Below are 26,059 nucleotides of genomic sequence, written 5' to 3'. Positions count from 1 at the left end.
TCACATTAACCCTGCTGTCTATATTGTAAGATGTGTAAAGAGTAATTGTGAAAAACAATCATTCCATTGAATATTACTTAATTTGAATATCAATAGTTTAGTTTTATTTCACAGTGATAAAGAAATGCATTAATGAGGACACAGTAATAAAATGTGAGGATAAAAACAGAAAGAAGAGATAAAATTAATATTTTTTGCAGGTGAGATACAAAACAAAAGAAAACAAGGAGGCAAAAAAACATTTCAAAACAAACAAAACAACCAAATAAACAAACGTTTGGGAAACAAAATAGTTTCCCAAACAGCATCAGTATATTAGAGTCACCAGACTGCACCGTACCTGAATCAAACTTTTGGCCGACTTTCTGTTGTCATCATTTGATTTCAGGTGGCCTTTGATTTTAGGCCACTGTATGATTCTGAGCTGGTCGTACATCTCTTTCAGTCGAGTTTTACTAACTGGGTTGTTCATGTTCTCAGAGTCTCCTGTCTTTATTGAAAGAGACATTTCACTTGCCATTCTATGCAAGGAGAGATAAACACAATAAGATTTCTCCTACTTTATTTACATGCTTGAGTTTCCCAAGGCAACACTATATACAGCAAATTGCAATTTCTTTTTTCAATATGCTGCATGTACCTGTCTTTGAATGATTTAAATTCTTCCTCAGATTCTTTCAGGGCGGATCTGTAGGGATAAAATGTAGTGTGTGAAAATGTCTCATGCTTTTATTCAACAAGTTCATAAATCAACAACTGAATTAAAGTTTGTAACATGTAACACATTCATGTAACAGGATTATATTTTTTCAATTTACTAACAATATTTTTTATGTATCCAATCCATAGATCACATCTTAATGGTAGCCGAAACTGTGCTATGAACGTTGTCTGGCCTCAAACTGTCCTTTTATCCTTTAATTGCTATTTATTTATTGAGGGTTTATAATGAATTTATCTCTTGAATTCTCTGCACCTCTACTTGGAACAACCTGTAGAGGGAGCTCAAGCTTCAGAAACTAGTCACTCTATTTTAAAGTCAATGGAAACCACATCTATTTAAAATTGAAAATGTTTTAAAAGTTAGTTAGTTCTCTTGCAGTGTAATACTATTTTTTTCTTGCAATTTTTGATGACTTTGGTGTTTGTGTCTATATACATGTGTATTGTTAATGCCTTTGAAACTATGTGAGTGTTTGAAATTGTGAATGTGGAGAAGAGCGTCCGTGTTCAGCAAACCAAACCTGAGTTTGTAAAGGTTAAATAAATAAGTTTAAAAAATACAATAACGCATTGCTTTGTAGGACCTTTTCTCAAATCCAGTACATTAAAGAAACATGTGACAGAAGTCGAAATGTGTAATCCTTAAAGGCCCTGACACACCAGGCCGACGGTCGGCCGTCGGCCAATGTCGGGCCGTCGGTAAGCGCCTGTGTCCCTAGTTTTTGCGGTGTGTCCCGCACCGTTGGCACTAGTCGGACCCCTGTTGGCGGCTTTTCGGCCGATTGAGCATGTTGAATCGGCGGCGCAGCCCGTCGGTGAGAGAGATCACTCTGATTGGTAGTTCGTGTTTTGCCTCTGGATGATTGGACTGATAAATTCCTTCAACATGTGGAACTGAACAGGAAAGAGCCGAGCAAAATTTTTAAAATCGGAGGTTTCATTTATCTCCAGCTCTCGACACAGGTTTGGGAAAGTTGAGCCTGTCGCAGGAGTATCCATGATTTCACCCATTTAGTGCGGTTTCTCCTTATTTTTCGAGGCGACGCAACAGTCGGCCTTTGTCGCCGCTGGTTCTTTGACGTCGGTTTGGTGTGTCAGGGCCTTAACATGTGACATGCCTGTTACAAATACATTATGTAAACCCTTTACAAATAGTGTTACCAAGGAAACTATGTGAAACTAACTTGAATTCATTGCGTATGTAACGGGTCCCAGGAGGGAGGGCCATAAACAGATAATACCTGTAGAAACAGGATAAGTAGTGAGCTGAGAAAGGAGACGTTGTCGTTGTATCTCAGGTGTTCTTCCTCTCTTTATTAAAAGATACTTTCTTCTCTTTCAAAATGTGATATATTGAATTACACAATAAATGTCTGCCATGTCAATAAAAACACATCACATGTACACATACATTTTTGATGATAATAATATGATAATAATTTACCGTAGCATTAGTCACTGTTTAGTTACTACAAGTCAATGAAAGGTAAAAATCATACATTCTTAGTACCTGGACTGCTTCACTAGTTAATTACCTTTTCTGTCATACAACAATATCAGTAAGTTACAAATATGAGCCTAATAGCTATGAAGATTTGCAAATAATTTATATTTACAACCATACAAAATCATGAGGATGCCTGGGGGTTTCACCAAATAAAACATGTAACATAAATTTACAAAATGAAACTAACAAAAAGCTGCATCACTGTCCATCTATAAGGCACCGGAGTGGACATTAGTGTGTGCCTGTAACCATGGCAACCAGGCAACCAGCCGGCTAGCTTAACCTAGCATAATGATTATATTTAGCATCACACCAGTCAGGTAGCCATCCATTTACAATAAAACAATAATAATAAGAATACTCTTACTGCAAAAAGACAACATTAAGGGGCGATCTTTGGTCACAAATTACCCTATTTTTCTTGACCGTTACCAAAGTTCTACGACCGTTAATTTCCCCACAATATAAGCTTAAAAACACATTTACAGAGATCGCAGTTACAACAGAACACACCCAGGCTTAGCTAAGGGTCTTATCTAAATGTGTATGAGGGGGCATTGTGTTCACAACATGTACAAACCTGTAGAAACCATGGATGTATTAAACTATGGATGAGGCATTCAAAGATGGCGGCCCATTCATTCCAATGAAAGTTGCTCACCCAGCGCATACGCCGAAAAAGTTTTTACGAATCCTACTTCCGTGTCCACAGCACCTGCGCAGTAGTGTTTTTCTTGGCCCCGCCTATCCCACATGAACGAGTCTAGTGGCGTTCTCGTTGCGACCGTGACGACAGCGCGTTCATGTGCAGCTTTCTAGGTTCTAGGTTCTGATTGACAGTTGCTGCTGCAGACTCGGCTCTTCGGGGAAACCACCGTCCAGGTATGACTCTATCATTTATTCAATCACAGAACATTTGCTTTATTTGTATAAATCTTACATCCGATGTGAAGTGATTCAGTCTGGATAAAGTTGAGCTAAGCTAACGTTGGTAATAACGGTTAGCATAACGAGACGGCTAAGAATCTAGAGGCTAGAGTCAGCTAACACATCCATGGGTTAACATCAAACAAGTTAACGTAAAGATAGAAATGTTCGCTAACGTTAGATCATAGACTAAACTTTGCATTTGTGATTTACGCTCCACTCGTGTTGCTCCACTTGTTGTGTTGAACGTTGTCTTGTGTTTCTCACAGGGAGTCAAGTTCATGCCACACATCGCTAGCCAGGTCCATGTCAAGGGTTTACTTGCTTAACCAGGTGAGGAGATTCATTTTGAACTTAATTTAGAGCATTTTCGACGAGAGATGGTTCACATCGGTCACAGATAGTAATGACTTGGTAGCGACTTTTTCACCTCTACTGGAGCCAGTGCTTCACAAATTAAGTACGTTTCACCCTGTGCTGTAATCATCATCATGATGTATGCTAACTGTTTTCTGTAAGACACTGAGCCGCAGATACTAACTGCAATTTCTTCTGTTACAGAAACTCCTGCTCTTCAAGAACCACTGACACTTCTCTGGAAAATGCTCCCAAAGAAATTAACTTATTTATGATGTGTTCTGGCCTTTTCACTAGTTTCTTTCTTTACTAGATTTCTTAACCCTTTGCTTTTACTGAATCTTACCTTGTACTGACATATTACAGCTGCTCTCTGTGGACCAGGGCTCTCTAAATATCCACCTGTTATAAACTAGTGTTCCAGTTCAAAGATGATTGTGTTTTGTTTTGTTTTTTTTGTCTTGTAATGCTTGATACTCCTGAGAAAGTTTCACCCATATAAAATGGAACATGTAGAATGGAACGTATTTTGAAATAAATGTTTACTTTACATATAACAGTTTGTCTTGGATCATCTCTTAAATAAGTCTTATTTGTCATCACTCTGTAGTCCATTGCCCTCAAATTACTTTTCTCCATCTTACCTTGGTTATTACATTTTACCAGCATTATGTTTTTCTAGTCACAAATATCAATATTATGTTACTAATAGTGTTTTTATTTATACAAGTCTTACAGAATATACACATACATTTTTTGAATGTCTCTTCCTTGTGAGTAATTTCTGACAATATTGACTAAAGCCACACATCTAGACCACATAGTCCAAGTTAACCAACATGCTGTTGCCTCAGTGTAGAGATAGTATTACTTGTAGCCATTATTATTCTGCTGCATGTATTGATTTAATCCATGGGACTGAACTACACTGGATCAAAGGTGGGTCACCTCACAACATTTAGTCACGAGAAATATTAGTACTCTGATCAAACACAGTCCTATATAAACAGTGTATGAAGATAGGTTTGCATTCTGCAACTTAGATGCAAGGTTTGCTAGTGAAAAAAAAAATCTTAAATTATTATCATTGGGAATATTCTAGGTTCGTTTGGTGTCACACCAAGGTTTTCTAACTATAAATTTACAGACAGTAAAAGAAATTAGAACAACCATCAAAGCCCAAATATATTCATAACTTTAATAGGATAAAGAAAAGTACATAGGCATAGTCTGTAAACTGAGAATTTCGAGATGTAAATAAATATATAATAGTAAGTAGGTGCATAGAACTGCTTATGCTACATGTAGCTGGTTAACTACAGCAATGTTATAACGTTAGCTAGCTAGCTTGCAAGCGACCTATTTAATCAAGAGAGAAACAAAAACAAAATAGAAACCATCCGTTATTGTTCTTAAGTCTTGCCTGTTAAACCTAAGTGTCGGCGGACGTGTAGGTTGAGTTTAATGTGATCTAGGTTGATCACATACAGCTAAACGCCTCCGCTAACAATCAGCTAGCTGTATAGCTTGTCAACAGTGGAAGTAGAAGCGGTGAATGCGCACGGAGCGTTCCCGTGGCCTAGAGGCGCGTTCACGGAGCTTCAGAAAATACAGCTTTATACGGCTCTTGGTGGCTTCCAAAGAAAAATGGACCCAATGATTTAAAACTTGATAATTCAAACAGTCGTTTTTGACTTTGAGTGATACCCAGAAAAATTTTCCCGGAGTTTTACAGCTGTTTCTTTCCCCATGTATGTCTATGGGAAAAAGTCTTTTTGGGCCCCATGGCGTCACGTGACTTGCAATACCGAGCTTGGCCACTACGCCAAAATAGCCGCACAGCCCAGAGCTCTTCCTGGGGGCTTGGTAGAAACAGGATAAGTAGTGAGATGAGAAAGGAGACGTTGTTGTTGTATCTCAGGTGTTCTTCCTCTGCCTGAGAACGCGACCGACGCTGATAATATGCCAACGTCTCCCCCTAGTGACGAACACTGCTATATTAGCCACTATAAATGCCATACAGGAATGAATGAAAGATGGATTGCTCAGTGCAATCAAACAATACCACATACCAATACTATATAAAAATATACAGTATATACACAAATTGTGACAAGACGTTTGTGTGTCAAACGTATATCATGTGCAATATTTAAAATTGCCATTAAAAGAATGTTCAGAAAAATATTTACCTCGCCTCCATAAGTTTCTGTTTGTAATGTTCTTCCATTTCAGCCATACTGTGTTAAAAGAATCTTAAATGGTTATTTTGGTTAAACCAGGTTCACTGTAATTCATAACTTTAATGCCATGAATGTATACATGTTCATGTGATGTTTTTTGGATTATCTGTCAGTTCCATAAAATGAATACAATATTATCAGAAACCCACCTGTTTTCATATTGTAGTGCTTTTTGTTGACACTGATGGCAACTTGATTCGACACAAGCATCTCTCATAGAGCTTTGGCTGTGTAAAGGAAATGAAAACAATATTCAATATAAGATGTCTGTTTGTGTATGATTATCTTTTTTTTTTTTTTTGTGCCAGGCTTTACTGTTTGTGGTTGATTGATTATCCAGTAATGAAACATACTGGGACAAATTCAGAGGCAAAGTTTCAGGATTTCCCAGTGGAGTTCCACTGACAAAAGATTTTGTCATCAACTAGGCTCCATCTCTGTCCATGAAAGAAACACACAACATATATGGTAGCTGTTTACTGTAAAGTTCTGACAAAAAAGTTCATCTTCCCCACCAATTTCCATCTATTTTGTATAACACTCTTCTATTCAAAAGTCAGCAGCATAGATCCATTCAACAAATTATACAAATATAGCAAGAACATGTCCTAGTTTGTGTGACAATTAATATTAGCCCAAGCCAACCAAACAACGCTGCATCTTTCACCTACATGACAACAAGCTACATGCCATTTGACAACTGTATTTAAAGGCTTAAATTGTAGAAACTTCTTTTGCAATTTTATATCAGCTATATGCCGTGAGTGTAAGTCAATACGATCAGTTGCATAGCATACCTTCCAGGATCTGTCTGATAGTTAATGACCCTGAATATGTGGAAGAAATCAACGGTTTAGTCATTTTTAATTTTTCACTTGTTATCTGATCAACATAATTCATGGATTTTAGATGTATAGGATGTGAAGTCACTGAGAAATGCAGCAAATTGTAGCAAATAACAACTTCTACCTCTGCTCTGATAGATATCCTGCATCAAGAACTTGCCCACTGCATCCAAAGAGTTTGGGGTTAGGAGAAAGAGCCGATGATGGCATCACATTATCAGGGTTCCTGCATTTAAAATTCGCAAAGAATGCTGCATCCTCTCAGTCTGTTGTCTTGGGTGTTCGTCATATCTTGGAGGAGAACGGCTGCAAAAGAAGCATAACAAAAATGTTGTCAAGCAGCATGTATCTCTATCTTATACTGTTGTAAAGGAATAAATGGAATTACATCTACAAACAATATGTCACTCCACTCAACAGCTGCTGTATTCTACAGTATAGACTTTTCAATGGGAAAGTTGTCGGAACTTGTTTCCTTGACTTCATTTACTACTCACTTAGGCTTTCTTTTGTACTCATTTTGCTGTTTGTCTTGTCTCTTATCTTGTCTAAGGCAGATGTGTACTGAAGCTACAACTCAGCGGTACTAATTTAGGTTCCAACAAACTCCAAGGGGGTTGGGCCTCAGCAAAAGAAAAGATAAGCTTGCAGGCTATAAATACACAAAGTGAAACAGGGTTCTTCACGTTGTTTGAAGCACTGCTGCTGCTGCTGCTCATTGCCATTTTGATTTTTTTATTTCATTGTTGACCTAGACTAGCTGGATCTGTTTCTAAAATGGGTGATTCGTTTATCATAGCGATAGACTTTGGTACTGCATACAGTGGATATGCCTTCAGTGTGTCATCCAGACAGGCACAAACGGAACCCACTGTGCCATCCTGGGGAAAAGAGCATGGACTTGAAACCGCGAAGACTCCTACCTGCATTCTTTTTAATGAAAATGAAGAATTCCTCAAGTTTGGTTATGATGCCAAAATGGCATACACTAAAGCGATGCGTAGTGAGGAAGCAAAGAAAAACTACCTCTTTGAAAACTTCAAGATGTCACTCTATGGAAAAGTGAGTAAAGAGTGGTCTGTAAATCTAAATGTACAGTAGTTTTGAATGCCTCATGAATAAAGGCAGGATATCAGTTTTCCTATAATGTAGATTAGATTACAAAATATGTCTTGTTGTTACCCACACATAAGAGCTACCTACAAATGATTTTCATTCCAAGATGTTATTGTAAAGCTGTATTGTACAGTTTCAGGAGAGAAAAAAGATAAGTCTTACCTTTAGTACCAAGTCAAAAGGAAGAAGAGAATTGAATCAGAGTTGAGTGTTGGTTGAAGCTGGAAAGTAGCTCTTTCACTTCGGTTGTTCTACCCTCACATCATGTTTATAACATTGACTGAATCTCAGTGTCTCACTTAGTGTACTATTGCCATATATTGCAGTGTAATTCAGTGCTAAAGATGGGTTATAGACTATTTTGTCTTCAGACCTTCCAAGTTTGACTCCTTTCCATCACCACACAGTAATTTGGTGGCAAACCATGGCACAGTGGTAGAGGGGAAATGCACGCAACAACATGAGAATAGAGAAGCATCTTCCATGTTAACTCCTGATTCAGTCTGACTCAAATGGTTATGTTTTGTATGATGATCTTAATAATAATAAAAAAGGGTTCTAATAATATTTGAACTAACATCTTGTCAATCATCACCAGCAACTCAACAGGGATGTAATGATTGCAGCCATAAATGGCAAGTCGATGAGTGCCTTGAAGGTAATCACAGAAACCCTGCGCTACCTGAAGGAACATGCACTGAAAACCATCAGTAACAACACAGCTGGGACGAAGTTCACCGCCTCTGATTTCACCTGGGTGCTGACTGTGCCTGCTATCTGGGATCCTTCTGCAAAGCAGTTCATGAGACAAGCTGCAACTGAGGTAAGTGCATTTGTTAAATTCTGAAATGATTGGCAAAATATACAATACGTATTTTCTTTTTCATATTAACAAGAATGTGTGACTTATTTTATTTCTAGGCTGGTATTGTGACTGAACACAAAGCAGACAGGTTGGTAATAGCTCTGGAACCCGAGGCAGCCTCAGTCTGGTGTAAGAAGCTCCCATCTGATGGTTTCATAGCAGAGACCGTTGGCCAAAACACACTAGAGCAAGCTCCTGGAACACAATACATTGTTGTCGATTGTGGAGGTATGTGGTGCTGTTAGTAAATATACGAAAACATTTTCTTATCCAGACATAAGATTTAAAATCGGGTGGCATTTCCACAGGTAACAGCATACACAACAATGCACATTTGCCATTTTCCATTTCAAATTTGACTTGACTGCAAAATATTTATTGTTAAGCATAGCTTTTACTTATTGCCTCAGGTAGTAGTGTCCAGATTTGTAAGAACTTATCATTAGCTCAAATGCTGTAGTTGCTCAGCAGTTTTAATTGCAGCCTTTTTGTCTTATAGGTGGAACTATTGACATAACTGTACATGAAGTGCTGGATGGAGGAGCCCTGAAGGAGCTGTACAAGGCCTCTGGTAATGACCTGGGAGGGCAAAATGTTGACAAAAAGTTCAAAAGTTTCCTCAAAGAAGTATTCTCTGATGACCTCTGGGATGAGTATGAAAGAAGTTATCCCAGCGAGTTTCAGAAGATGATGTACAGCTTCTCGGTTCTTAAATGTGTGGATGAGGATGTGGAGATTTCCTGCCCGTATAACTTAGCAGCATTAGCTCAGAAAAGGCAAAACATAGAAATGTTCTTCCAGACAGTGCAAGGTGCATCCTGGGATGACGGGGCAATCAAAATCTCAAAAGAGAAAATGAGGTCTTTCTTTGATGAGAGTCTTAGCGGGATCACTAAGAATCTCAGAGAAATCTTGAAGAAAGATTTAAGAATTGAATACATTGTATTAGTGGGGGGCTATGCCTCAAGTGTGACTCTGCGCAAACACATTAACAAGCAGTTTGGCAGTCAGTGTAAAGTGTTGTGCCCTTTTAAGGCCCAAGAAGCAATCGTGAAGGGAGCTGTCATGTTTGGAAGACATCCAGAGGTTGTGGCATCACGAAAAAGTGCCTTTACTTATGGAGTTGGTACGTGTGAGAGGTTTGACGAGTCCAGACATAAGGCAGAAAACAAGTTCTCAAACAAAGAGGGTGACTGGTGTGATGATGTTTTCATGAAACTGGTGGAAATTGATCAAAATGTGGGTTGGAATGAAACCAAAGAGCACATCTTCACTCCAGTAGAAGCAGATCAGACAGTGGTAAAGTTTCCTTTTTATCGCACAGAGAGAAAAGATCCTAAGTATGTGGATGAATGGGGAATTGACCCAGTTGGTTCATTTTCAGTTAGCATGCCTGACACTAAACGTGGCATGGATCGCGAGATCAAATTAGAAATCAAGTTTGGCTCCACAGAAATACAAGCCACAGCCACTGACATAGATTCCAACTCAACAGGATCTATCAAGATTGACTTCATGCACTCCAAAATGCAGCTGTTTCCTCTATTAGAACTTTGGGGCTTAAGTTATGCCTAGGTTATTCTATAGTAGGCAGATGCAGATGACAGGCAAAAGCCTAATCTTACAAAAATGTTGGATGGTTTGGCATTGGCTAAAGTGGAAGATATATGATTTCCACTTTCTTTCATATTATAATATATTTATATTTTAAAAGGTTGTGTTTGTTTTTCATGTCTGTCAATAGGTTTTTTTTTATTTTTTCTCAAAACGGCTGACACATGCTACAGTGAAACATTCACAAACATCAAAGTGTTTTACACTTTGATGTTACAGAACAACACTACATATTTTGCGTACATTGGCCCCCTTTACACTTGGCATTAACATGTGTCTCATATCTGAATTGTTTCTAATTAGAGCTGGATTTCTCTGTCTCATGCCAAAATGTAGATTGCTGTGTACATCACTTGATCTCACTGTTGCCAACTTGGTAACCTTATCATGAGATTTAACGACGACTCAGACCTCCCTGGAGATATAATTTCTTAAAAGCAACTATTGACAAATCTACCCACGTTTTCAGACCATGGGGAACAGTGTTAAAGGATAACACTGGTGTTTTTTAATGCATTTCTTACCGTCAACAAATCCTATGAAAATAACAAAATCAACAATGCGTTTGCCCTACTCCCATCACTTTCCGACTTCCCACGTTCCCTTTTTAGCCTTCAACCCGGAAGTCATTGGCTAATTGTAAGCTAAAAACCTTGAAATACAGCTCACAAAGACATAGTTTCAATTTTAAAAATCGCTAACTGTTACCATGAAAGGTCAGGCTATTGTAGTTTTTACCAAATCAAATGGGAACAAATTCTTTATTACGCCGGGGACTATTTTCGGTGCCACGGAACTACTTTCCTGAGATGGAAAACGTTTTTACGGCTGGCTTATTAAGTTATAAAGTAAATATGCTGCCAGAGCAACAGCATGGCTCTTTGACGTGTTTTTAATAGTTTTTTTTAATACAATGGAGCTCTATGGCTGCTGGGACATGGCTTTATTGGGCATCGGCTACATGGACGAGACTTGTTAGCAAAACAAATTCATTGCTGATTTTGTTATTTTCACAGGATTTGTTGACGGTAAGAAATGCATTAGAAAACACCAGCCTTATCCTTTAATGTGTTGACTACCAAAGCATTTGGTTTTTGCTCTATCCGATTAAAATTCAACAGGACGCATGTTAATACCAGGTGCAAAGGGGATCATTGTAATCTTTTGCTTCACAACAAAACAGAGGGCAAAATATTGTCTCAACAAATGACAAAATTATATACTATACTGTCAAAATCATGCCCTGATGCATCTTTATCTGTGTTTTTATTTTTATCTGTGTTGTATAGCGGTTCTTTAACTTCCAGTTATAGCAATGAGATTAACCTAACTAATAATTATGAGCACAGTAGTGCAGCATTAACATAAGCATCTATATATAAGTGTTGAATATGTGAAGTGTTTTTGTTCTTCATGTCCATCATACAGTTTGGTGTGCTACTCCCTGATGAAGGCCACAGTATAGCCAAAATACTTTGATCATTTTTTATTATTAACTTTTGTTAATTTTAATATGTTGTTTTGAACTAGTCATTCAATAAAGGATTTCTCATTTTTTGCATTAAGACTGCCTTCGAACTCTCTTTTCATTGAAAGAAAAAACCCCAAACCAAAGAGCATCTTCTGGTGACTTTTTATGGATGTAACAATGAAAATATAGAATGAAAACTGCATCTGCATCTTTTAAATTCTTGTGAATGAAAAAAATTCACAATTTAATTTGAACATAAAGTTATATATGTGACCGGGCCATGGGGACGGCTCAACTAGATCTTAGCTATAGGCCAAATAGGTTGACTACACGACCTTGGGACTTTCACCCAAAGAACTAGCTGGTTGAACTCACTTGTAACCAACAAAAGAGGGTTTCCACATACAGATTAACTGCAGAATTGAGGACGGAGACGTGAGTTTCACAATAAAACATAGAATTTATTTTCAGTCTATATCAACCACAACTAAAAGTAGCAATACACAAGTTAATATCCTAGTTCTCTTAAAACAGTTATGATTATTTAAAATAACTTTCACAGTTACCAAACAATTCAATTGAGACAATGGAGGGCTGCAGGCTGACTGCAGTGGGGGGGGGGGGGGTATCCCTGGTATTAAATGGTACTCTGGCTAACACCACTCGTCTTGTAACATATCGGCCTGTAAGTTGTATACATGTGTTTAGATTTCAGATTTTTTTTTTTATCGAATGTAACCTATTTTTGCAGAGAGAACCATGGTTAAAGTCACTAATAGCAGCGTGTGGTCGTGGACAGATTGAGAGAAGTACACAGACATACCTATAGTGTTTCTATAATCATTCAGTCATTTCTATAGTAACTCCTATAGTGTTTCTCCCCCAGACCGTGCTGCCGCTGTAAAATAAAATTCTCGGGGAAACTCTGGATAAACTGCAGCCCATAGCCTCTGCTGTCTCCCTCCAGGAGTTGAAAGCTTCACCTGGTCACAGCAGCTTACCGGAAGTTGAGGAGAAGCTACAGGCAGAAATTTGCCCTTGTCACATTCTGTTTCTCAATGCTTCTGCATTGAGAAACCGATGCATTACAACTTCCTGTTGCCAGCTATGGCCTTCACTAAATCTCTCCACAACCTTCCCAAAATTTTAAATTGGTTACATTATGTATCTAGTGCTAGTAACCATTACAATTTTGTTGTTTTTGTTGGATTGGTTTGTCAATAAGTCGCAAAAAGCAACTTGCCACAGGAAGTTGTAATGCACCGGTTTAGCTGTTACCATGACAACGTGAAAAGGGCCTATTCCCAGCCCCCTCCTCCGAACTTCAGAACACGCCTGAAACCCTCTCAGAACTAAGCATAAACCAAGTTTAACTTACAGTAGCTGTTAATAGTTTAAGTCCTACTGTACCACATACAGTAATGTGAGATAAGAATAATCCATTTCGGCTCACAATATGCCTGGTGGGGCGGCCTGCTATAGCTCACCATGCATGTATAGGCCTAGCAGTTCATAATTAAGAAATATTACACAAGAGTGTCCTTCACTGCCATTATTGCCATTACAGTGATACGGTCCGTTGACATCACTGAAATCTCAGTCTCATCCAAATCTTGTGTCCATTGGTACATGGTCATTCCACAGTAAACCAAACTGCTAGTAAGTAAACCAGTTCCTATATTGAAAATGTAAGGCTCCCTGGCAGACAAGTAACTACATCCAACTGTACATGACAAGTTATGTTGTTACCATGGTAATGTTTCTGGAATTATCATTTTCATTATGGCTCAAAATGATTAGGTTTACATATTGCTAACCATTATGCACTTACTTTATAAATACATTTGATTTCTATACCTGCATTGGATTCTGCACCTACCTTCACAAACCAAAATTTAGTAGGTTAGTGAAATCTTGGTAATTTTGGTCTGATTTAAATAGAAATTCTGGTATTCTGGTAATTAGAGTTAAAAATCAATTAATACTGAAACTTTAACCACAGTGATTAGCTTTGACAGCCATTGTATCCTTTGGCAAAGCCAATAGGCACTACTAGAACACGGTAGGACACTGACTACTAATTCGACAGTACAGATTGTTTAATACTTGCACATGGGTTTTTCTACATGAAGAATTTTTTTCTACCATGTGACCCCTGGGGAGCTCCATGAGCAAAAAACACCAAAAATCAAACTTGCACTCCTTTGATTTTCCCTCTCAAAGTGTTTGGTCCGACACTAAGCAACATGTGTAGTTTTTTATGTAATATTTAGGCTAACGTTCTATTAACAGACAAAATAGCTACATAGCCGAAGTGAGCACTGTAAAACTCTGACAGATCAACTTCTCATCTTCGATCGGCAATATGCAATTTCTCCTTCACTCGAATTGTACAAGGAAAGGCTCTCCCTTCAAACTGAATTTAATCTCCTTACTACTTCAGAGACGACTAATTTGATGACACAAGCCCGTCGTAGATTCTATGAACATGGCGAAAAAGCAGGCAAAATCCTTGCACACCAGATTAGGGAATCAGCCGCCTCTAGATTAATCACAGAGATCCGAACTAGTTCTGGACAAGTAATAATAAATCAACAAGAAATGAATGACGAATTTAAGCATTTTTATTCCAATTTGTATTCTACAGAATCAGCTGGAGATCCCAAACTGATTGATAGTTTTTTCAACAAATTAAATATACCTTCCATAAATCAGGAAGATAAGGTCCAGCTTGAGGAAGCTATTACCGTGGAGGAAATACATCAAGCCATACGCAACATGCAATGCTCGAAAGCCCCGGGCCCAGATGGGTATACGCCAGAATTTTACAAAACATTCATAGAACATATATCCCCTTTGTTACTGGAGGTATTTAATGAATCCCTCAATACTGGTCACCTCCCACTAACATTCCACCAGGCATGTATTTCTCTGCTCCTTCAAAAGGACAAAGATCCGCTCAACCCAAGCTCATATAGACCCTTGAGTCTCGATGTAGATGCTAAATTGCTAGCCAAGATCTTAGCCACACGTCTTGAGAGAGTACTCCCAACAGTGATATCTTGGGATCAAACAGGTTTTATTAAAAATAGACATTTATTTTTCAATCTTCTGCGATTATTCAATATTATTTATTCTCCCTGCACAAATTCCCACACAAATCCCCACAATTCCGAAGTACTTATATCTCTTGATGCCGAGAAGGCTTTCGACAGGGTCGAGTGTGACTTTCTCTTCTCGACCCTGTCGAAATTTGGATTCAGCCCAACTTTCATTTCTTGGATTAAATTACTCTATGTCTCGCCCTTAGCTTCTGTTCACACAAATGGGTTCAGGTCTGATTATTTCCCTTTAAGTCGCTCCACCAGACAAGGTGGCCTCTCTCTCCGCTTCTTTTTGCACTAGTTATCGAGCTGCTTGCGATTTCTTTGCGTGCCTCAGATACTTACACCGGAATCGTTAGGGAAGGGAGGGAGCACAAAGTTTCATTATACGCCGATGATTTATTACTGTACATTTCCAACCGTTCAACGTCCATTCCCAATATTATGTCCATTTTACAGAGTTTTGGCAAGGTATCAGGGTATAAAATCAACATCTCCAAAGGTGTTTTATTTCCCATCAGTACTCGAGCCCAAAAACAAACATTTAGCTCTCTCCCGTTTAAAGTTTTAAGTCAGTTTCGGTACTTGGGGGTCACTATCACCAAAACATTCTCTGATTTGTTCAAACAGAACTTTTTAGAACTTTTTAAATGTACCGAACAAGATTTTGTAAGGTGGTCAAATTTCCCCATTTCACTCACTGGCCAAATTAATATAATTAAAATGAACACCCTTCCTAAGTTTTTATTCTTATTTCAATGTATCCCAATTTTTATCAATAACACTTTCTTTAAGAACCTAGATAAAATAATCTCTAATTTTATCTGGAATAAGAAGCCCCCCCGAATAAGGAAAGATTTTTTACAGAGACCCAAGTCAGAGGGCGGAATGGGACTACCTTATTTCAAACTCTACTATTGGGCATGCAATCTACGCGCACTCTCCTTTTGGCTCCAAGATCAGATGCCTGCCTGGCTCTGCATTGAAAGAAAGTGTTGCTCCCCATCTTCTTTATCAGCTTCGCTCTTTTCATCATTGCCCACCACATGCTCGTATTCTGCAAACAATCCATTAGTTTCACACTCACTTAAAATTTGGTCGTTAATAAGAAAACATTTTGGGTGGCATTCTGGCTCTCTTCTGGCTCCTTTTGGTCGCAAATCACTTATTTACTCCATCTCTCTCTGATGCAATGTTTCAAGTGTGGCACAGAAAAGGCATCCATTCATTCAAAGATCTTTTTATTGATGGTGTATTTTCATCATTTCAACAGTTACAAACTAAATTTGATCTGCCACATACACATTTCTTCAGGTACTTACAGTTACGCAACTTTGTCAAACAAAACACTACATCCTTCCCCAACATTCCACATAGTTCACCAATGGAATCCATATTTTTGTTGAATCCTTTGATTAAAGGAGGTATTTCTGTAGGAAAGCCCTTGTTAAGAGGGTTTAGTTTCTTTGGCTCCTTGTGTTTAGTTGTTCATAGCCCACATTATTTATTATTCTGTGGCAAGATATAGGATCTTTGTTGATGCAATCGTTAATGTTATTGGCAACATCCACCCAGTGTTTGGATACTATAACATGCTCCAGCTAGTATTAATAGTATTGTACATGTAATCGACCAGTCGGTATTAGGTCACTGGCCCTTTAATAGGAACAGAGTTTTCCAGCTCTGATCAGTCCATCCTGGTCTGTTTGCTAGGGAGCTGCATTTTACTTTCCTCCGTTTCGGGGAAGTTGTGTGTAAATGACAGATGTAAGTAGAGTATTTATGCTTACGTTTGTGCCTTGTTCACTACTGTAATTTACCCTGGAGACTATGTTTATGTCTATCTGTTTCTGTTGTTGTTTCTCTGCTAGTCAGATTCTGTCAGCTATGTTCGCTAGTTAGCCTAGCTGAGTGTTATGTTTAATGTGTGTTATTACTGTTTATCAATATATCTGTTGTATCGTGTTTCCTTGTAGAACCACATTCTTCCCTTGAATAAAGACCCTAAACTGAAGCTCCTCATCTGCGATTCTCTGACCGGAGTCACGCCCCCATAGTGTTCACTAGCTCTATTCCACGCATCTGTAGAGGCCCCCCACAGACCTCTCTTTCATTGGTCCTTCGAGCCGGATAGAGCTCCTCCAAGACGCTATGGATCCAACAGACCAGGACGTCACAGAGACATCCGTTCGTTCCCGCAGAGAGCGACACCTTCCACACCACCTAAGCGACTTCGAGGTGGGCTATGAACCTCAAGCACAAGATGAACCTCCAAAGACTATATCCCACACACCAGGACGACGGGCTAGTGAGACGAGGGCCACATCTGTGAGGAGCGAGCACCCACATCAGTCGCTGTCATCCGGACGCCAGGCTAGCGAGGTAAAGGCTCCATCTGAGGGAAGTGGGTCCTCACGCCAGTCGATTCCCAGGTCCGCCTCCAGGTCTGGAGTTGGCTCCCTTCGTTCATCTGCGGGTGCACACCCCCGACATGCTCTGTCACTGGTCCAGGAAGCTATCCGTCAGGAGAGCATCCACCGCCTGGAGCTCGAGGAGTTACAGCGCCAGGTCCTAGAAGACTGCAGCGCTGATCTGGAGTGTCAGCGCCTCGACATCCAGGCCCGGGAAGCACAACGCCTACAGCAGGAGGCACAAGGAGCATGGGAAGCTATCGCCAAACGTCTTGACAGGCAGAGGCGACTGAAGAAGAAGGAGAAAGAACTTCAGGTAGCCAAGCTGGTCACCTCACTCCTCCGGAGATGGAGGGACCACGTAGCGGTGCATCATCTCCAAGGAGCTTCTGCCCCCTACCGGCGATGAGTGCTCCACCTGCCAACGCCCCTGCCTGCTCACCCTGCCGTCATCCCTCCATCCCTCATCTACACGCTGCACACCCTCCCGTGCATCCAGCATTATCTGAGCTGCCCTATCCTCCACCTGGGTTTCAGCACCTTGCAGTGGCTCCTGTGCCCGGGTCTTCTCACGAGGGAAGATTACTCCAGTTGCCTACCATAGAGAGTCCTACCGCACTACAGAACATGCACCCCCCGCTGGCTCACCCTGCCGTCATCACTTCAGCGATGCACCCGCCAGCACAGGCGATGTCTCTCTCCGCTGCAGCCCCTGCATCATCGTACCCTGCTCCTATCGTGCCTGCTCACACCGAGCTTCCTGTGAGGTCATACCAAGCCTCTGTGGCTACACCCGGTATCCAGACCAAGCAGTATCACGCCGCAGGACCCACTGCAGTACAGACTCCTACCTACAGAGTGACCACCTCTACTGCAGCTCAACCATACCACCATATGAGTTCCGCTACACGCTACATGGCTCCTATTCCGCCAACGATTGCACTAGGGCATCCCCAGCATCCAGGCTCAGAAACGCTGATTGCCTCGTCTTACAGCCTCCCCCAGCCGATGCTGCCAGTCTTCGAGCGTGACCGTGAAAGCGACTTTACTCTCCTCAAGATGGCCTTGGATAACCTGATGGGCAGTCACGGGCACCTGAGCGAACAGTATAAGTACCAAGTGCTCCTCGGCCACTTGAAGCTTCCCAGTGCTCTCCACCTGGCTAAAGCCTACATGTATGACCTTCGGCTGTATACCGCTGCATTGCAAGCCCTGCAGGACAAGTACGGTCAACCCCGGCAGCTCGTCCAGTCAGAGCTAGGTGCCATCCTCAACTCGCCTGCCATCAAGTTTGGTGACTCCGAAGCCTTTGACTCCTTCGCCCTGTCCATCCAGTCTCTGGTGGGCATGCTCGGGACGCTAGAAGGACCAAATGGGTACGAGCTGAGATGTGGATCCCACGTCGACCGACTCCTAAGCAAGATGCCTCCGTCATTCAGGGATGGATTCATCGAATACTGTCTGAGCCGTGGCGTTCTCCGGACAGGGTCAGACATGACCTACACCCTGCCTGACCTGGCAGCCTGGCTTCAGATGAAGTTGCAAGCTAAGCGCCTCTCAAGCCGAGCTGCAGCAATCTATCAGTGTGATGCACCCAAGCCAGCTAAGAAGGACCAACGTGTCACTCATTATAAGGAGAAGACCACGACCATCTTTCTCAATGCAGGGGAAGTCGCTAGCACTGTGACGACTTCAAGAAGTTGTCTACCAGCCAAGTTGTGAAGTGGATCTGAAATGGGAAACGGTGCTGGAAGTGTCGTCGCAACCACAACGCTGAAGCCTGTACTCTGAAGCGCCCCTGCAGGACATGCAAAGAGCAGCACCTCACCATCTTGCACGACTCCGTCCAGCAGACCCAAACCAGTGTCAACATGGTGACTACACCACCCATCAGGGTCTACCTGGACCGGCCCAATCGGCCGCAACCGGTGATGTTAAAGGTCGTCAAGGTCATCTTGAGAAACGGGGACCAAGCCTTGGAGACCTACACCATGCTAGACGACGGCTCCGAACGAAGTATCGTTCTCCCTCATGCCGTGCAGCACCTGAACCTCCCCAGACAGCCAGAGACTCTCCATCTACAGACAGTCAAGCAAAACGTCGAACAGCTCCAGGGCAGCTCTGTCTCCTTTGACGTTTCTCCACTGTGTATGCCCTCCCAGAAGTACCGGATCCACCAGGCCTTCACCGCCGACAGCCTGAGTCTTGCCGAACACTCCTATCCAGTGGCTGAACTACAGAAACGCTACGAGCACCTCCGCGGCCTGCCCTTACTGCCAGTCGACCACGCCCGGCCGTTGCTTCTGATTGGTTCAGATATGCCACACCTCCTGATCCCTGTACGGCCAGTACGTGCAGGCCCGCCAGGTGGTCCTATCGGCGTCTGCACCCGACTAGGTTGGTCACTCCGGGGTCCTACCAGCCTTGCCCAGACTACGTCTTTTCCGCAGTGCCTCCGCATCTCCACTGTCTCCCCTGCCACCGAGCTCTTCAGGAACGTTGAGCGTCTCTGGCAAGTCGACACTCTTCCCTACGCAAGCAAGAAGGCAGCCACCCGCTCCAAGCAGGACCAGCAAGCCATGGCCATGCTCCAAGTATCCACCACCAGGGTCGAGGTCGATGGAGTCCAGCGCTACGCTACCCCCCTGCTTCGGCGAGTGAATGCTACCCCACTTCACGCCCCGAGGGAAGCCGTGCTGCCGTGCCTCCGCAGCACAGAGAGAAGACTTGCCAAGGATCCTAGGCGAGCAGAGGTCTACTGCAACGAGATACGGGAACTGGAGAAGGCCGGCTACGTGGCAAAGATACCTCCTGAAGAAGCCGAGCAGTCTGCAGAATCCTGGTACATTCCACACCATATGGTGAGCCACAATGGAAAGGACAGGATTGTATTTAACTGTTCGTTTCAGCACCAAGGTCAGTCCTTAAACGACCTTCTGCTCCCTGGACCTGCACTCGGGCCTACCCTGCTCGGTGTCCTCATCAGGTTCCGCCAACACTCCGTGGCAGTGAATGGTGATATTAAGGGCATGTTTCACCAGATCCACCTGCTGCCCACTGACAAGCCAGTGCTACGCTTCGTCTGGAGGAACATGGAGAGAGAGCAGGAGCCGAGCATTTATGAGTGGCAGGTACTTCCCTTTGGGACGACATGTAGTCCCTGCTGCGCCATCTATGCCCTCCAGCGACACATCCAAGACAATGTAGAGGGCAATCCTGCCTTGACAGAGACAGTCGAGCAGTCCTTCTATGTTGACAACTGTCTGCACAGCACATACTCAGCTGAAGAGGCCAAGCATCTCGTCGACGACCTCCACCGGCACCTACAGACCGGAGGTTTCGAAGTCCGACAGTGGGCAAGCAACATGCCCACTGTCATCGAGCACCTCCCGCCTGAGGCCCGCTCTGAAAGCAGCGAACTGTGGCTCTCCAAGAGCAGTAGCGACCTTCAGGGGCCTACCCTGGGCCTACGCTGGAACTGTCTCAGCGACTCCTTGGGGTACAAGCATCGCCCTGTGGAGACCTCAGCACCTACCATGAGGAACCTCTACCGAGTACTTGCCTGTCAGTACGACCCCCTTGGCTACATCGTACCATTCACCATGAGGGCTAAGGTTCTCATCCAAGACCTGTGGAAGGAGGAGGTCGACTGGGACGTTCCGATCCGACCTCAAAGTCTTCTCGACAGATGGCGCACCTGGGAACAAGAGATTCCTCACCTCATCCGCCTGTAGTTCCCCCGAGCCTATGCTCCGCCGCACGCGGACGCCTCTAGGGCAACCAGGGACCTCCACATCTTTTGCGATGCGTCTGAGCGAGCATACGGCTCTGTTGCCTACATGCGGACCGTGGATGACCAGCAGCAAGTCCACGTTTCCTTTGTGCTCGCTAGGTCTCGGGTGGCTCCCAAGAAGCAGCTGTCGATGCCCCGCCTTGAGTTGAGTGCTGCCTTCACAGGTGCTCAGCTCGTCGACGTACTCTAAGCTGAGCTCACTGTGCCCATACAGCGGGTTGTCTTGTGGTCCGACTCCACCACGGTTCTCCACTGGATCAAGTCAGAGTCCTGTAGATACAAGGTGTTCGTGGGAACCCGAGTTGCGGAGATCCAGAACCTGACTCAGCCCGATAGCTGGAGATACGTGAACTCTGCCAGAAACCTGGCAGATGACATCACTCGGGGTATGACCCTGGAGGAGTTGGCACAACCACATCGATGGCACCAAGGTCCAGAGTTCCTCTACTTACCTGAAGATCGTGGCCTACTATGCCCTCTGCTGATCCTGAGTCCGACGACAGTGAGCTGAGGAAGTGCGCCATCATCGGTAACGTGACCATCTCTCCCGATCCCCAGCTCCCTGCAGTCGAAGACTTCTCTTCATGGAAAGAGCTCGTCCAGGCAACAGCCAGGTCCCTTCACAGGGCGGCTGACTCCCAGACCACAGATCAGCCTTGTGAAGCAGCTGACTACCTCAACGCTGAGAAAGCCCTCCTCGTACGAGCCCAGCTGGACTCATTCCCAGACGAGATCAAGGCTCTCAAGTCCGACCGGCCTCTTCCATCTGACAGTCGCCTGGGCTCTCTATCTCCGGAGTATGACAATGCTACAGGTCTCCTCAGAGTTGGCGGTAGGTTACGCAGAGCCGAGAACTTGGAGATGGACACCATCCACCTAGTCGTCTTGGATCTGCACCATCCCTTGACAAAGCTGCTCATCCAAGACTATGACCAGACTCTTCTCCACCCCGGGCCAGAGAGAGTACTCGCCGATCTCCGACGTAGATTCTGGGTTCTGCGTGGAAGAGAAGCTATCCGCAAGCATCAGCACTAATGCCAAAAATGTCAGCTGTGGCGAGCAAAGCCTGATGTGCCCAAGATGGCCGACCTTCCGCCCTCTCGCCTGTGTTTTTACAAGCCCCCGTTCTATTCTACAGGAGTGGACTGCTTCGGGCCATTCCACATCAAGATAGGGCACCGGAACGAGAAGAATCGTGGAGAATCGTGTACAAGTGCATGACTACGCGCTGTGTACATCTTGACCTCCTAGAAAGCTTGGACTCCGATGCCTTCCTGATGTCCCTGAGACGCTTCGTCTCACGCCGTGGCACACCTTTCGAGCTTCTCTCCGATAACGGCACAAACTTTGTTGGAGGAGACAGAGAGCTGCAGGAAGCCTTCGCCGAGATGGCACCCAGACTGAAGGAACAGTTGGCCGAGCAGAAGATCACGTTGCATGATGCACGATCCAGATCCCATCACTCCGAACATCCTCATCATGGGACGCCACGACTCGTCCCTACCACAAGCGGTCTACGACTCTAATGACCTCCTTGGGAAACGTCGCTGGAGACACAGTCAAGTGCTGGCTGACCATTTCTGGTCCACCTTCATCCGCCACTACTTGCCGGGTCTGCAAGAGAGGCAGAAGTGGAGGAAGGACGGCAAAGAACTGTCAGTCGGCCAGGTGGCCCTTATCGTTAACCCGCAGCTTCCTCGGGCACTCTGGCCTGTTGGGAAGGTCACTCAGACATACCCTGGAGCCGTCGGGTGCGTCCGCACTGCGGCTGTACAGGTGAAGGACAGAACATACCTGCGCCCTGTGTCCCGGCTGGTGCAGCTCCCGAGTCTCCCTGATACAGAGGACCCTGAGAGACTTTCCTGTTTCTGTTCAAAATGTCTAAGTAGACTTTTGGGGGCGGCTGTGTAGGAAAGCCCTTGTTAAGAGGGTTTAGTTTCTTTGGCTCCTTGTGTTTAGTTGTTCATAGCCCACAATATTTATTATTCTGTGGCAAGATATAGGATCTTTGTTGATGCAATCGTTAATGTTATTGGCAACATCCACCCAGTGTTTGGATACTATAACATGCTCCAGCTAGTATTAATAGTATTGTACATGTACTCGACCAATCGGTATTAGGTCACTGGCCCTTTAAGAGGAACGGAGTTTTCCAGCTCTGATCAGTCCATCCCGGTCTGTTTGCTAGGGAGCTGCATTTTACTTTCCTCCGTTTCGGGGAAGTTGTGTGTAAATGACAGATGTAAGTAGAGTATTTATGCTTACGTTTGTGCCTTGTTCACTACTGTAATTTACCCTGGAGACTATGTTTATGTCTATCTGTTTCTGTTGTTGTTTCTCTGCTAGTCAGATTCTGTCAGCTATGTTCGCTAGTTAGCCTAGCTGAGTGTTATGTTTAATGTGTGTTATTACTGTTTATTAATATATCTGTTGTATCGTGTTTCCTTGTAGAACCACATTCTTCCCTTGAATAAAGACCCTAAACTGAAGCTCCTCATCTGTGATTCTCTGACCGGAGTCACGCCCCCATAGTATTCACTAGCTCTATTCCGCGCATCTGTAGAGGCCCCCCACAGACCTCTCTTTCAATTTCCATTATTTATAACACACTTTCATGTTTAGATTGTACCACCTCCTCAGATTATCTAAAAACAGCCTGGGTAAACGATCTAGGAGTAGCTATCACAGAAGAACTATGGACAGAAGCCCAGGCACTGGTACATTCCTCATCGGTCTGTGCTAGACATGGGCTCTTGCAGTTTAAAGTATTACACCAAATGCACTTATCAAAGAAAAAACTTTGCAAAATGTATCCAAATATAAATCCAGCATGCGACTGATGCGGGCAGTCACCATCTTCACTAGCCCATATGTTCTGGCACTGCCCAAGAATAACAAAAGACATTTTTCAATCACTATCAGACCTGTTGATCCTGATCCACTGACGGCAGTCTTTGGAGTCAAAGGATCTGATCTCGTGCTAACCAGCTCTCAATATAACATGATAACATTTGTAACCCTTCTAGCACGCAGGCTGATATTATTAAACTGGAAGCAAAGACAGGCTCCAACCTCTGCCTTTATGAAAGATGTTATGCAGCACCTGCACTTGGAAAAATTTAATTCTCATTGAGAGGGTGTGAAGACAAATTCTACTAGATCTGGCAACCCTTTATAGACCATTTCAATAACAATGCGCTTACCCATCCCACAAACTAGCCTAGTTTAAACACGAGTCACAAAAGCACAATTGACCTATTCGACATCCAATTAAATTTTTCGCCACCTTTTTTTTTAAAATTTTCTTTTCCTCTTTTACTTCCATTACTTCCTTTTTATTTTTTCTAATCTTGTCTTAATACATTTTCGTGTTGTCTATATTTGAACTGAATTTGCAACAAATTAAAGTGCAAATTGCAAACTATTTTTCAATACTCCTTTTTTCCTCATATGTGTACGATAACTCACCTGTGAAAATTGATTTGTTTTGTTTTATTTGTGTTCTCATGTACAGTATATGTTTTTTCTTTCTTTCTTTTTTTTTAAATTTTCATGTTTTCTCTATATCTGCATTGAAAATTATTTTTCCTATTTTCGACTGTATGTCTAACTTTGAAAACCCCAATAAAAAGAGTTGTAAAAAAAAAAAAGAACTACATAGCCCATCTACCTAATGTTACAAATCATGCTTCTGTTTATGATAGACAAAAAATGGACAATTCACAATGGTACCAGTTTAAAATGTTTATTTTACAGCCATCAAAACTCACTCTAAATTTGTTGAATAAAGCAAATACTTCAATGTGTTAAGCCATGCTTACTTCCATCGTAACATCTAAGTTACTGTCTTTGCTAGCAAAGTATGCTAAATAAACTTGTAGCATTCCAAGTCACATGAAATGTCGGTCTTTGTTGCTGTTGTCATCAGCCCTCAAATTTGGAGCTAAGCACCTCCCACTTGGAGTTCACACCCGTCTATTTGGAGGTGCTCCGGGCTGTACTGTTTTGTTAAGTTGAATAGGATTCATTATTGCAATGGTGGTCTTTACTGTAATTATGGATGTGATGGTGTTGTAGCTATGTACAAAACATGCAGCCAAGTACTGTTGGCATCACCAAAGTACCCAAGATCCCACTAAAAAATATCCTCAACAGTATTATGGCTTTTATACAAAAGTTGCCAATGCAACTGACAGACATAGTGTATAGCCTATTTATAAGAATAGAAAACAGGAGAAAACAAGAACAATTCCTAACCAGCTGCCTGGTTACAACAGGTACAGCAAGATAAGCCACAGGTAGGCATGTTTCATGGAAATTAACATCTTGGACCGGTCAGACTGCTTGGCGGAAACTACCTGTTGTATTTTCTGTTGATAATCATTTTACTACATTTTTTACTGACAGGTGATTGCTGTCAGTTCCAGTTAAATTGCATGAGAACAATTTCACAACATCCAAAAACAATATCCGGATTACATGACCTTACCTGAACCATACCTGGTACATGAAATGTATTACTTGTATAAACCTTTTTTGTTTTTGTTTTATGAGATTTATTAGTTATTTAGTTTTACTCTCATGTTTGAAACCAAATAAAACTGCAGCTAAAACGGTTTAGTCTCTATAAATCAACTAAAGCCTTTTAGAGGATATTGGGTTATTAAAATCTTAAAACGCTGCATCTTTTGAGAACCTGCCCAATTTTGAATGGTGCAGCATTATGAAAAATTGAAACGCAGAAACTATATCAAAACTGGAAATTGCCAAATCATTTATTCTTTTTTTTTTTTTTATATTCATGCAGCCACTTTTCCTTCAGGAGTTTTAAAGGACAACGTACTGTATGAACAAATACCAGGTCAGAAGGATTAAACCCTAATGACTCCTGCACAACCTCCCGTACAGCAAACGGCATCAAATGAACGCCGTCATGAACGTTTCAAATTCCAGACAGTAAGTACGTAATATAGACTTTAATGTCTGGTGAAGCGTTCAAGTGCACCCTGACTTTCGGGATGATACGCGCTTGAATGGCAATGCTTTAACTCTAGCTGCTTCATTACTTGAGCAAAGACGGGAG

General features: G+C 42.5%; 3 protein-coding genes and 1 long non-coding RNA gene across 4 annotated transcripts in view; 2 read left to right on the top strand and 2 right to left on the bottom strand.

Moving 5' to 3' along the window:
• The window catches only part of LOC144539924 (uncharacterized), a 28,530-nt gene extending 21,702 nt beyond the window's left edge, over positions 1-6,828 (bottom strand). The window contains exons 1-2 of the mRNA XM_078286266.1: positions 6,727-6,828; positions 6,555-6,584 (exon numbers count right to left, since the gene is read on the bottom strand). Coding sequence (XP_078142392.1) covers positions 6,555-6,584; positions 6,727-6,812 — 116 coding nt within the window. The 5' untranslated portion in view covers positions 6,813-6,828. The remainder of the gene's footprint in view (positions 1-6,554; positions 6,585-6,726) is intronic.
• Positions 1-26,059, top strand: part of LOC144539927 (uncharacterized) — a 198,076-nt gene that overhangs the window by 67,907 nt on the left and 104,110 nt on the right. The gene's annotated exons all lie outside the window — the stretch shown is intronic.
• LOC144539930 (uncharacterized) lies at positions 292-5,756 on the bottom strand. The gene is made up of 3 exons (XR_013505159.1): positions 5,707-5,756; positions 641-688; positions 292-521 (listed from the first exon to the last, which is right to left on the bottom strand). It is a non-coding gene; the product is annotated as an uncharacterized LOC144539930 (long non-coding RNA).
• On the top strand, positions 7,380-10,158 carry LOC144539868 (heat shock 70 kDa protein 12A-like). The gene is made up of 4 exons (XM_078286133.1): positions 7,380-7,664; positions 8,317-8,541; positions 8,640-8,811; positions 9,083-10,158. Exons 1-4 carry the CDS (start codon positions 7,380-7,382, stop codon positions 10,156-10,158), a joined length of 1,758 nt encoding a protein of 585 aa, XP_078142259.1.

This window comes from Centroberyx gerrardi, chromosome 10 (genome assembly GCF_048128805.1).
Source record: "Centroberyx gerrardi isolate f3 chromosome 10, fCenGer3.hap1.cur.20231027, whole genome shotgun sequence".
Lineage (NCBI taxonomy): Eukaryota > Metazoa > Chordata > Actinopteri > Beryciformes > Berycidae > Centroberyx > Centroberyx gerrardi.
Note: the sequence above shows the minus strand (reverse complement) of the source record. Positions and strands in the feature narration are given on the sequence as shown.

Excerpts from the sequence above, each read along its gene's own strand:
- LOC144539868 (XM_078286133.1), top strand. The coding sequence starts at position 7,380 with ATGGGTGATTCGTTTATCATAGCGATAGACTTTGGTACTGCATACAGT. Across the intron at positions 7,665-8,316 it reads AGATGTCACTCTATGGAAAA|CAACTCAACAGGGATGTAAT; the intron begins GTGAGTAAAGAG and ends AATCATCACCAG. Across the intron at positions 8,812-9,082 it reads CATTGTTGTCGATTGTGGAG|GTGGAACTATTGACATAACT; the intron begins GTATGTGGTGCT and ends TTTGTCTTATAG.